A 13,070-nucleotide genomic window follows, 5' to 3' on the forward strand; every position below is an offset into this window, starting at 1 on the left:
TTGCCCCCAGAGGTGAGGCTTGCCCCATCGCTCCTGGCCTTTCGGAGAAACTTGAAGACCTGGCTCTGCCAGCTGGCCTGGGGCGGGGAGGAGAACAGTCATGCCTGGAGTTGGCTAGTGCCTTGAAGTACCCCTTCCATGGGAAGACTGAATGAGATACAGCCATCTGGACTTTATTTTTATTTATATTATTAATAATATGTAATTTTATAATGCAGTTTATATATTTATTGTTTTACTGAGTATTTTGTTGTAAACCGCCCAGAGTCCCTCCGGTGGGAGGAGATGGGCGGTGACAAATTTGATAGATAAGTAAATAAATAAATTCATAAATTCAATCATTTTTAGACATTGTGGCATTATTTCTTTATTTATTTATTTCAGGTGCTTTTGGGCCACTTCCAACAGAAGGATCCAAGCAGTTTACAAAAGCTGTAGAAATAATAATACCAGCTAAAATAAATATCCATGTAAGTCCAACATCAATAGTAATAATAATGACAAATGGTAACACACATCCTTGGTATATACTCCATCACCTCCTCAATCCCTAATAATTGTTTTTCAGTCACCCTTTAGGAGAAAAAAGGAGGGGACTCACTCAGAGATAAAGGACTTAAAAAGTGATAGGATGACTGTAGAATGGCAACAATCTCATGAAATTGCAGGAATAAGCCATGTCTATTTCATATCCAATGATCCATTTGGAAACATTTTTGTGATACAGGAATGGCCTCTGTCTCGGGGTGACAACATGTCAACAGACACAGATGAGGATAGCATGAGCAATGAACAGCATCACTCGGAGGTCCCATGGAATGTCCCATCCCATATTCAATGGTTCATCTGGGACCAGCCCTAGGGATATGGAAAGGTCTCACTGGCAAGAAGAGAAAGACTTGGCTGATCTTTGGCTGACTGGATGATGAGGGGAGCATCATTGAGGCCCCCTGCCTGAATTCCAGGGTAGAAGTAAGGCCGAAGGGTCTCAGAGAAGGCATCTGAGAAGGTAAAGATGTGGGAACCAGTATTGCCATTATAGAAGGAAACCTCTCCTGCTTCATAGTCCAGGAAGATGCCAATCTGCTTTGGCCTTGATCTCAGCGCGAGTTCTGTGAGTGGGGAGGTAAGGGCTGCGTACTCATCACCATTCCTCAACCACACAGTCCAGAACCCTATTGCCGGTGAGGGGGTGAAGATACCTTGGCGGCTCACTGATTCTTTGCACACTCCAAGTGTCCAGCTGGACTTGCGTTCCACACACACCACCCAGTAATGTTTCCCAGATGTGAACCGCTCACGGCCCATTAAACAAGTGCATGTTTCAAAGCGAGACAAGCTCTTGGGCAGATCTTGCCTTTGGTCCACCACTTGAACGCTGAGGAGGTCCTCTGATAATTGCAGGTAAGGATTGGCTGTATCAGGATCAAAGGTCACCAATGCTGAAGGCAGAAATGGAAATTATCAGGCCTGTTCTTGTTTTTCCAGTCATAACTTATGAATGTATGCAACTGTCAACTATTGGGCCACTCTCAATCCCCCCCCCCCATAATCCTGTGATGCTAAGGAAGAAGAGCTGTCCAAAGCCTTGAGCTCCAAGGTCAAGTGGAGGACTTGAACACATGACCCAATACAATACATTAAGCACAGCACTAGATGAGCACCTCTCATTTACCATTGTAACTTTGTAATAACTCCATCAATCCAGGGACATCATATGAGTCTTGCAACTCCACCAAAATCGGTGGCGGTTCTTTCAGGGATATTTCTTCACTCCTGGGGAGAAATTTCATCAGTTATCCCACAGAAGTCAAAAGCATCATTTTTTAATCCAGGGTCAACGAAAGTGACTAAATGCAACCCTTTATCTGCTTATTTGGAAGCAAACTTCAATCCAGTTTTATTTCAAAATTAAACATGCAAATACTTGTCTAAATTTAGTACACTGACCTGCTTAAAGTCTTTTTCACATCCTAGAGGAAAAAACAAAAGTATGGTAAATGTTCATTGTATTCTTTTTAAAATCTTGCTGAAGGAACTTGTAAGTACTGAATCCCATTGTTAATACTGCCCTATCAAAATCATATTAGACAAACTGTTGGGTTTTGGTTTTTTTTGGAGGGGGGGTAATTATTATTATGTTTCTAGCCCTCAAGGTGCTAAAGAACAAAGTCCAGGAAAAAGTTAGGGGGAAAAATACTAATGCTTTCAGCAGCGTTGCCATTTGCTTAAAACACAGACTCCGAAGTTATTGATCAGACATAACACTGTATTTTGCACAGGGATCTAGGATATTCTGTATACAATTCACAGTTTATTTATCAATCCATGTGTATGCCACCTCAATTACCAAAGTCATATTGCTCAGAAAAAACATAGGAGTTGATAGCAAGCACCAAATTGACCTTCCCCAGGATCCAGTCCCATTACAAATGCAGTAATGCAAGCTTCTAACTATTACCACTGTAAAATTCTAGAAATGGCAATGAACTGATGCTGCATATTCTGTAATTCCATATTCCATCCTTTCACAGCAACAGTTCGGGAACTATGCCATGATTAATAATACAAGAAACAAAGCATGAAAATTGTTGTTGTGTACAAGATGGGCAGCAGAGAAATTAGATAGATAGATAGATAGATAGATAGATAGATAGATAGATAGATAGATAGATATAGATAGATAGATGATAGATAGATAGATAGATAGATAGATAGATAGATAGATAGATGATAGATAGATAGATGATAGATAGATAGATAGATAGATAGATGATAGATAGATAGATGATAGATAGATAGATAGATAGATAGATGATAGATAGATAGAGGTATGAGATATTGCTGAGCTCTGCAGCAAGAGGACGTGACAAATCTGCTGAAGACAGCAATGGTTTTCTCTTGCTCCTTTCAGCTGGCCATTCTGAAGGACCTCACCTTGAGCAAGGAGGCAGCTGGTTCTTGGCATTTGTGTTCTATCTCTAAGATGAGGTTCTGCAGCCCAGCACACTGCCCAAGAAGGAAGGCCCCATTCATCTCCAGCTTCTTCAGTGTTCCCAGCTCTTCCTCTTGAAGACGCTTCAAAAGCAGCCGCTCCTCTTCAGCCATTGCCTGGCGGCGTCTTTCAAAACCTGATATGATGAGGGCTCGGTGTTTCTCAACTTTCTCCTAGCAGGGGGATCAAAAGGAAGCAATGCTGGGCTTCGGACTACTTAAGCCAGCTGGCCTCATATATTATTCCTTTAATAATAGTAACCCCCATTCAGGTGGTAACACTGAAGCACCTGCCCTTCCTAGAAAGGAAATAATCCATTACTAGAGAGCATATATATTTCTTTTCAGGATCATAGTAACATCCATCACACCCCTAATAGGACACAGGGGCAATGGATATTTACTAAATCCATTACAGATCCATTTTAGTTCAAAGTGGATTCTCCTGCATCCAGATGGCAACAACAGATGGAGTCCCCTTTTGCCCTGCATTTGCCCCTAAACATTTTCACTCAAACTAATCTACTCTGTAGAAAGGAAAGACTCCCTTTAGGGAGATGGGCGGTGATAAATTTGATTAATAAATAGATTAATAAAAAGTAATATAAAAAGAATGTAGCTTTGGAAAAAGGGTAATAAAGACAGACTTAGTACTTATGTCCTTGTGCAAATGATGTGCTGCACATAATTTACATTGTGATGGAAATGTGCTAATTTGCATAATTTGCCTCTATGCAATTTGTTATTTTTTGTCTTTGATTACCACTTCCATGAATTTACCCGGAGCACACCTTTTGCTGGCCAGCCTATCCCCAATCTTTCCTGGTTCTTTTTACAATTGGTTTCTCACTGGCTATCTTCCAAACTTCTGAACCAGAGCGGAGGGGCAAGTTACATAGTTTTGCTATGACTCCAGCAATGCTTAAATAATTGTCCCCATCTGTACTTCCTGGTTTTCATGTCCCTAAGTTAACCCTACTTACTATTTCCCAACAAAAAAACTATGGTGCTGCTCCAGTTGAATGGATTACAGAAAGGAAATCCCCTTGCCTCATAGGAGATTCACAAAATCCTGGGCTTGCATAGACAAGTTCGGGGTTTCTGGGCAAGTCCCCATAGCTGTGCTTTTAAAATTCGATTCGTGTTGTGTATATTTATTTATTTATTAATCAAATTTATCACTGCCCATCTCCCAAAAGGGACTCTTTTATACTTGCAACTGCTGAAGTGCATTTTTTATCGTAATAGATTCATGGTTTGTCTTTAAAGTGTTACAAAACAAACCATTTAACTGGAAGAAAGCAATATGTCTACCTCTCCAGAATTCTTTTTCCTGCTGAGTTTTTTGAGTTTCACTGCATATATTTAGTTGATAATTGGTGCGTGGTAGTCCATATCCATGCTACTTAGTTAATTTTAGATCAGTGCTCAATGAAAAATTGGAGATGCACATAGATTGATGTTCACTTTGATCTGGGGAAAATAAGTTTGTTAGTGCCTGAAAATCGAATTTTAAAAGCACAGCTACGGGGACTTGCCCAGAAACCCCGAACTTGTCTATGCAAGCCCAGGATTTTGTGAATCTCCTATGAGGCAAGGGGATTTCCTTTCTGTAATCCATTCAACTGGAGCAGCACCATAGTTTTTTTTTCTTTCTTTTAATTGTAAAGAGTCTCAGGCAAATGTCTCGCTCTTCCTGCTTGTAGGAGTTTAGCCACATTCCTTAGTAACTGAAAAAGCAAAACAAGGAACTGCTTGAGAATTGTGGTTCTTTCACAGTGAGGGTGACATATGCATGACCCAACCCTCCCAAGAGTCTCTGAGAAAGTGTGGAATATCTCACACACAAACACATGTCCAGTCATCAGAACCAGCTTCTCACACTTGTGGGACCAGAACGTTATCAGGGTGGCTTTGAGCCCTCCAATTTCAGTGATAAAAAGAGGGACATCAACAATTTGAGTAACAGTGGATCTTTCCCAACATCTGAGCCAAATAGCTACCGGCTGATTCACTTCTGGGTTGTAAAGACATTTGCGGGAAACGAGGCAAACACAAAGCCTGCTAGTAGTTCTTACATCACTGAGAATGAGGAAACTGCCACATAAATCCATCACATCTTTGGCACGCTTTGCCCTGCTTCTGTTCCTCATACAGGGCTGTTCCTCTTCCCCCAACCATTACACAAACAGGCCCCCATAACTGGTTTTGTCTGCTGTGTACTCATGATGATATCTTTATCTCATGCCCAGTCCACTGCTGAGGCAGCATAAAGTCATCTATAGCTATTCCAGTATTAAAATAATGTTTTCACTCTTCACCTGACATGACTTTTCCTATGGTAAATTTCACGTGGTTGCTGATGCAGTCAGAGTTTAGAGTCTGCCCAGCTCCTATTAATCACTTTAGGCTGTGGTGGGTACCTCCTCTCCTCCAGCCTGTAGAAACTGTCCTTCCATGACTATTTTGGCTTGGCTGTGAGATATCTGACTTACATAGAGTCACCTGCTTGTATAATACCTGGCCAGAGCAGTCTAAAGTCAGGCCTTACACAAATTCCTTATATACTTGGGTTTAGCCCTCTTTTGAAAGAGCACTAGACCTGTGTTTAAAAACCAGACACGTAGTGCTCTCTCGAGCCAGGTTCTGCCAGCTGTGTGTTCCTGGTCCTGTCACCAGTGAGTCTAATTATAAAATTTCCTTTGCTTCTGCTGACAAAGGATTTCACATGGTTCTACTTCTTACTATTTCTACTACTTTGGTGGGGAAAGCCAAATGACAGGTAACAGGTACAGAACACCTCCACACCTACAACCTGTTAGTGGGCAACTTGACAGGTGGCTACACTAGCCATCCTAAGCACTGATCTATACTTGTCCATCCTGACCCACCATCTATTAAAGAGAGGAGTTGTTGGTTGTTCTCCCCAGGAGAGGTGATGCTTTATGGGAAGAGATATGAAATATTGATTTCTTCACTTATCCTTCCTTAAAATGATAACAACAGGAGCACTTGTTGGCCTTGCTCCTCTTAGATAGAGGAGCAAGGCAAGGATAGAGCATAGGCATCAGCACTGAAGGCACTGGCTCATGGAGTGCAATAGAGCACTTTAACATGGCTGTCTAGCTGTTCCCTTAATATTTCTCCCCTTTCATCATTAGTAGGGCTGTACAAATCCTTCCTTTGGGATCTGCAGTGCAAAGTTGGAGCTTCTCAAAGACTTGGTGTGCAGCCCTGTTGGGCCTTTAAGAGGCTGCAGCTGCTTTTGCATCTTCCCACCACAAAGTTAGCGAGGCACTTGAAAGCATCTTGCTGAAGGATCTGCACCCAACACTATTAATTAGGAATCAGGGTAAACAAGAGGTAGTTGGAGTCAGGGGGACATGATTAGGGGCTTGCCTTCCAGTGGGTGGTTTTTTCCTCCTCCTGGGCTTCCAGCTTTGTGGCGTCTGCCAGCATTTTTCTGAGATTGTCCACAGCTTCCTGGAGCTTCATCTAGGAAAGAACACACACACAAGGTGTGGGGGTAGGTGTATGCATACATCTTCGATCTAACATACTGTACTGGGAAAGTTGGGGGAAATTATCTTAGCACAGGGCTTGAGAATGTGTAACCCCCTCCCCAAAGCTACAGTTCCCAGCAGCCTCCACTAGTAGGGCCAATGGTGACGGAGAGGTTGTAGTCCAGTAACTTTTGGAGGACCCAGGCTCCTCGCTCTTCCTTAGGATTGCCTCTGTGCCACTAGAGCTTCTCTAGCAATTGTTCCTGTGGGACTATCATCTCAAGGCAGGAGCCTCTGGCCACAAGATGATGTTCATGCTTCAAGCCTTGTCTGGTTCTCAGGTCAGTCAATGATGTTAGAGATTGCTGGAAAGCATTTGGCCCAAGAGATCAGAAAAAACACACACCAGGCATTTCTATAAAAATAAATGTATTTACAGAAAGCACAAAAACATAAGTTTCATATCCAGATATCCTGGACAGGCACAAAAGCTTTACAAGCTCATACACGCACACGCGCTCAGAGTAGGACTGGAAGGAGAGGCTGTGTAAAAGGAAACTGAAATAAGTCCAGGCAAACTCCCCTCCAGGCAAGTTCCTAAGATGGTCATTTTTTTCACACCCAGACCTGAGGATACTTAAGTTTGACCTTCTGACTCTGCCAGAGTGATTTGTTACCATAGTAACTTAGTGGCTTGGTCAGTGCAAACAACCAAATGCCAACAAATGACAGCACCCATTTATATAAAGCTAGTTCATCTCTTGCTTATTTGGAGTAAGATGCTCCACTGTCAGTCCCAACTCAGCACAGCAGAACAGGATAGAAACGTGGAGGGAGGGAGGGAAAGAAAGAGATTCCCCCTCAGTGGCAGACAATCAAAGCAAATCACCATCATTTCTTAGAGCAGACAGTAAGGATATCACACTGGTTTTAAAAGAGAAAGTTGAGAAAAAGGAAGGAAGTGAAGAAGGCAGCCAATAGTGAAGGCGACCTCAGGCTGTGGTTTTAGTGGTCCAGTTTCGGGCCTTGAAAACAGTAGGACTGATCTAGAAGGATAAATTGTTGATAACTATTTGTCCTTATTGGGTGCCAGCTCCAGATTTCTAACACTTTCTATGGGATAATTCCACTGAACCCATTACAAGCCACAGAGATAACCATGCCACATCAGAAACTAGTTGACACTATCTAAACTGTCTCAGAGTGCACTCATTTGTAAATATACCTAACAACATATGATATTGCTAATGTAGCCATTCAACAGGATAATCATATCAAGGAATCCTGTAAGGAGACAGATTTTTCAGCATTGCCAGCTAGGAATGTATGGATAGTGGCAAATCTGATCCATTTTACTGCCTTCAGATTTCCACGCCAGCAAAACATAAGCTCAGTTTGTTGATACATTTGCTGCTCTATACAGGAAGAGACAGTGATTATTTTTATTTTAGAAAATGGGCAAAACAGTGGAATTCTTGACTTTTTCTTTCTTTTCCTAGCAAACAAGTGCCATGTCAATGTAGGGCTCTTTACAAAAACTGCTGCTCCTGTCCAGCACTTCATGGAGAGATCATTGAATTCTGAAAATAAATAAAAGTTAAGTCTCACATTTATAGACTGCCAAACTCCTAATGACTCTTGGCTAAAGTTTACCTATGTTTACTACTATGTCCACACTAATATTCATCCATGGATCTTACCTAGAGAGAAATACCTAGATATGCTTCAAGGAAGGTTCTACTGTCAACCCATCTCTGTTCAGACGTGTCACACGTGGTTGATAGGAGGTTACCAACTGGAGAAAGTAGTTTTTGGAGAAATCACTGGGCTTGGAGATAATGTTTTAAACAATGTTCATATCACAAGTTGACACTAAAAGCATAACACACCATGAAAACAGAGCTGTTCCATTCTCTGATAAGAGGGAACTATCAGTAAAGGGTCGTCAAAGCCAAGTTTCAGAGAATGAAGAGGTTTACACCATTTTTCCAAGGGCCTTTTTTCATTCTGAGGGAAGTTTGACCTGATTCTCTACTTCCTGGAGAAAGTAGGAGATCGAGGTTTCATGATAAAGGCTGTGACATGTGGAGATAGGCATTCCTGTCTGCAAATGCTTCCACTTCCACCTGTTGCTGTTGAAAACACAGGAAAAGAGAATAAAAAGTTGGCAACAATGATGTGAGCTCACTGTTGCTGCAGACAGAACAATTTTACCACAATAATATGAGAGAGGGAAAGAAAAAGGTGGATGTAGAAGCATTTTTAATGAATAACATCAGAGTTGCCACTTATTGTCCAGCTGTGTTCCACTGCACTTTAGCAGCTGATATATAGAAATGTGGGGGGGCGGGCGGGCTTTTTTCTAATCCATTTTGTCTGCCTGCTCAGGAAAGCTCATTCTGCTTAATTCTGGCCAAGTTATAAAAGGTGGAGGAATATTGCCAGGTGAAAAAAAAGGCTAGCAATCCTAATTCCTAAATGTAATGCTACCACAAGGGTTAAGAAAAATTGCTCAACAGCTGTTTGCAGAACATTACTGCCCTCTAAAAATGTCACAACAGAGCTGTTTCTAGGTTTCTTTCTTTGTTGTTTTTAACTGGATGCATTTGTTAAAGATATCTTTTTCTTTCAGACCATTAATTTTGATGTTCTGTGCCTATAGAATCAGTAGTAAATAAATTTAACTTGGGACCAATATTAAAGCAATTAGCAAGTTTTTGGCTAACAAAAAATTTCTTCTAGCTAGACAGTCATGGACTGGGAAGAGAAGGGAAGGGGAAGGGGAAATTTGGTCTGGAAAAGGGAGAGGATTTTGTTGGGTGTTTTGCCTAGCTTGTACAAAAACGAGCAGCACAATTTCCCACCATTTTGAGGATGGACGTACAGGAAAACTGTACTCTAAGTACTAATATATGCTTCCAAAACAAATAAAAACACCCTCTCAAAAGCTAAAACTCCTGGAAAATGCATAACCCTGTTCATCCTCATAATGAGATGCTATCTGCTTTGTAACAACAAACCTGCTCAGCACATTCCTCTTTCCCCCCACACGTCCATGTTCAATATGGCCTTTGGGAATAAAAAGAAGTTGCATAACCTTGGGTTATAAGATGCTGATCTCTTTAGGACAGTATTTCTCAGGCTTGGCAACATTACGATGTGTGGGCTTCAACTCCCAGAATTCCCCAGCCAGCATATGCTGGCTGGGGAATTCTGGGAGTTGAAGTCCACATATCTTAAAGTTGCCAAGGTTGAGAAACACTGTTTTAGGAACTATAGCTATTGTAGGAAGCTGAGATGTGTAATTTGGCTAAAATTAAACAAGGTGGTTAATAGCTTTTTACAATTCTCAGATTACAGTGAGGGACTTGTCTGTCTTAACTTTTTTCATTGTTCTTGTTTCCAGAAGGCTATCAAAGGGGGCAATTACTTGTTTAAGAGGGAAGTAAGCTTGTGGATTTCATTAGGAGTTCCCATCCCAGTGCTTCCTCTCCGAGGCTTAGAAATGGAACTAATAAAAACAACATCCTCTCTGTAAGCTTCTAATGTTGCATGGTGAAGATAGGAGGTCTTGCCAAGTCCAATTTGGTTAGCCTAGTCTTGTTGCATGAAGATAGATTGTGTCAAAGGCTATGAAGCAAAGAGAATAACATCAACCCTGAAAATGTTTCCTGCCGGGGTTCATTTGGAAATAGTCATTGAAGGCTGCAAGTATTTACATCAGATCTGTTTCTGGGAGAAGCAAGCCCCCTTTGAATTATAGGCAGCATTTAAAGAAAGGCGAGGACAAATTTGAAGGGAATATGGGGGAATATTGGTAAAAAAAATCTGCTATTTTGAAAGAAGCTAAAAGAGTTTCAGACTAATCAAAACAGAGAGAGAGAGAGCAGAGAGAGCAGCTGATGCTGTAATAGTTTTGAAGCTAAAAGTGCCTGAATGGGAGGCCACAAGGAGACCCACGTGTGCTACTTCAGGGATGCCAAAAAGGCAAGAGGTGGAAGGCAACACGCTCCCCTGGCCTTCTTTTAATAGTCACAAAACCCCCCAGGATCCACAGAGCAAGGGTGGAGATTAATTTTCCCAAGCAGCATGCAGTAAGGATTTTGAGAGGAGCAACCTTAATTCCGTATTATGTTCAAAAAGCTTAACTAATGCTCTTGGCAATTTCATAGCCCCTCAGGGCCAAGGTGGGTGAGACAGTGGTAGCCACTGCACTTGTCAGTTATGCATCTGTCTCCACCAAAACAAAGTCAAGGGTCATAGAGGGCTTTTTTAAAAACAGAACAGAGAAGCACAAAGGCACAAGCATCTGGCAGAAGCCACGACGACATAACGTGCATCACAATGTCATTGTGCAAATGATGCAGATTACATCATTGGATGAAACTGCGTATCATTTGCACATGACATCACTACCCCTCTAGCAGATGCCCATTGATGTAGGGAAGAACAGTTGAATCCTGCCTGGGCAATTTGAATCTAAGAGCGGTCAGTTTTCTGCATCTATGCTTCATCTGTCTATTTATTGGCTATACAGCCCATCTTCTCTCTGACAGCCGAAGGAGGCTTACCTGAGAAGTCTCCCCTCCATAACAACAACCCTATAAGGTAGGCTGGGCTGAGCATGTGTAACTGGCCCAAAGCCACCCAGTGAGCTCTGTAGGCTACTGAGGATTTGGACAGGCAAAGAAGCCCATCCTCACTCGTGGCCGGCTGTTTTGACCCCAGACCCAGCTTCCTCCTTACCTTGTAGTCATGAGCAGCTTCCTCGATGGGCAGGACCGAGTGCATACGATGCTCCCTGGATTTGTCACACACCAAGCAAATGGGCTCCCCATCATTCTGGCAGAAAAGCCGCAACTTTTTGCTGTGCTTCTCGCACAAAGCTTCGATGAGTCCTTGGCTGGGCCTCCGAGCCAGCTGCTCGATGCCCTCCACAATGTTGGCCAGCTGCTTGTTGGAGCGGGAGCTGCTCAGCAAGAACCCCGTCCGGCACTGGGGGCACAGAGCTGCCCCAGTTGCAGAACCGGCTCCTCGCTGGCAATAGTCGGAGATGCACACCTGGCAGAAGTTGTGGCCACAGTCAATGGTCACCGGGTGCTTCAGATACTCCAGGCAGATGGAACAAGAGACCTCGTCCTGAAGCCTCTCCACGGGGTCATCCACCCAGGAGGCCATGCCTGCCTAGAAGACCATGAAAATCTGCCTGAGGGTGGACAGCAGCCTCATTTGCAGCACACGAGGGAGTGGTTACAGCAGGGAGGAAGCTTTGGGTAAGAATTTCCTTCTTGGAACCCTTCCATCCGCTTCTTTCTGTTGTTGACGCTTTTCATTCCAGACCAAGGCAAACACACAGAAACCAAGCTTCTTTTGAAAGGAAATAGAAAGGGGAGGCAGGAGAACAGGGCTTAAGCCAAAAGGCAAGGTCACCACCTTGCGTAATTTCCCAAACAAGGTAAACGGATTTCAGGGGTGTGAGGCAAACAGGGCTGTGTTTCTCAAACTCCTGCAGAAGTCTGTGTGATCTGCAGTCTCCTCCAGAAGTCTGGGGGATTAGAATCGTGTTATTGATGCAAGTGTTTGGGGTTGGGGTTGAGCGGGGAGAAGAGGGAACAAAGGTACTAAATTTCACTAAGAGAGCCTGACCTACTTTTCCAAACATGTATTAGCCCTCCCATGCAGCCAAAACAGCTAATTCTCTTATTCAGGGAAGGGCCTTCCCATGAGATCTCGGAACAGCCCAAACCCTTGAAGCTCCTGAGAAATACACTCAATTGAGAGCTGCATCCAATACTTCCAAGGATTATGCACAAGAGAATCCCATGCACACATTTTTCCAGCAGGATTTGGATCAATGTGGCATCCATTTACCCCAGCTTCTAATAGCAAATTCAAGCACTGACTGCTAAAACAGTCCTTGCATGCTTGGGAAATCAGATTTTGTAGAGACACGTCTTGTCTTTTTAATTAAGAGGGTCCCTGCCATCACCTCCCAGAGTTGCTGGGAGTCGGGTGGCATATAAATTATGGTTGGTTGCACAGTCAGCCAGATGTTTAGATTGGATTTGGCATTTTTACCCACCTATCAAGTCTTTCCCAAGGACCTGGGATAGGCAGTTGCTGTTGTTTGATGGTGTTAAAGGTTTATTTCCTCCCACCAAAACTCCAAACACAGCCAGGAAGTGTAGTGAGAGTTGGAAAAGATCAGAATAAATTCTGGATTGGTTTAGCAGTCAACTGGTCTATTTTGGAGGGCATAATTACCATGTTAAAAAAAAGTGTGCTCCAGTTTATAGTTGGTGGTTCCATTTTTGTCTGGCTGTAGCAGTACTTTGCCAACAGTGCGAAGGAAAAGGAAAAACTCGTTCTTCCCTCCCTGCTGGCAGCTCCTGGCAGCTTCACTTTCCCACATCCAGGAAACACATATGAGACCAGCAGATCTTGAGGATGAGGTCTTGTAGTTCCTGGCAAACCACTTCAGTTAAGAAAGCTCAGATGTCCCTCATGCCATACAAGGAGCCTCTCCCTCTCTCCAAGATGTGGAACCGGGCCAGCAGCTCACTGCAAACACCT

General features: G+C 42.9%; 1 protein-coding gene across 1 annotated transcript; it reads right to left on the reverse strand.

Moving 5' to 3' along the window:
- Window positions 1–365: 365 nt before the first annotated feature.
- On the reverse strand, window positions 366–11,851 carry LOC134490725 (E3 ubiquitin-protein ligase TRIM39-like). The gene is made up of 6 exons (XM_063293968.1): window positions 11,244–11,851; window positions 6,394–6,489; window positions 2,938–3,168; window positions 1,951–1,973; window positions 1,676–1,776; window positions 366–1,442 (listed from the first exon to the last, which is right to left on the reverse strand). Exons 1-6 carry the CDS (start codon window positions 11,673–11,675, stop codon window positions 859–861), a joined length of 1,467 nt encoding a protein of 488 aa, XP_063150038.1. The 5' UTR covers window positions 11,676–11,851; the 3' UTR covers window positions 366–858.
- Window positions 11,852–13,070: the final 1,219 nt, after the last annotated feature.

Source organism: Candoia aspera, chromosome 2, assembly GCF_035149785.1.
Source record: "Candoia aspera isolate rCanAsp1 chromosome 2, rCanAsp1.hap2, whole genome shotgun sequence".
Taxonomy (NCBI): Eukaryota; Metazoa; Chordata; class Lepidosauria; order Squamata; family Boidae; genus Candoia; species Candoia aspera.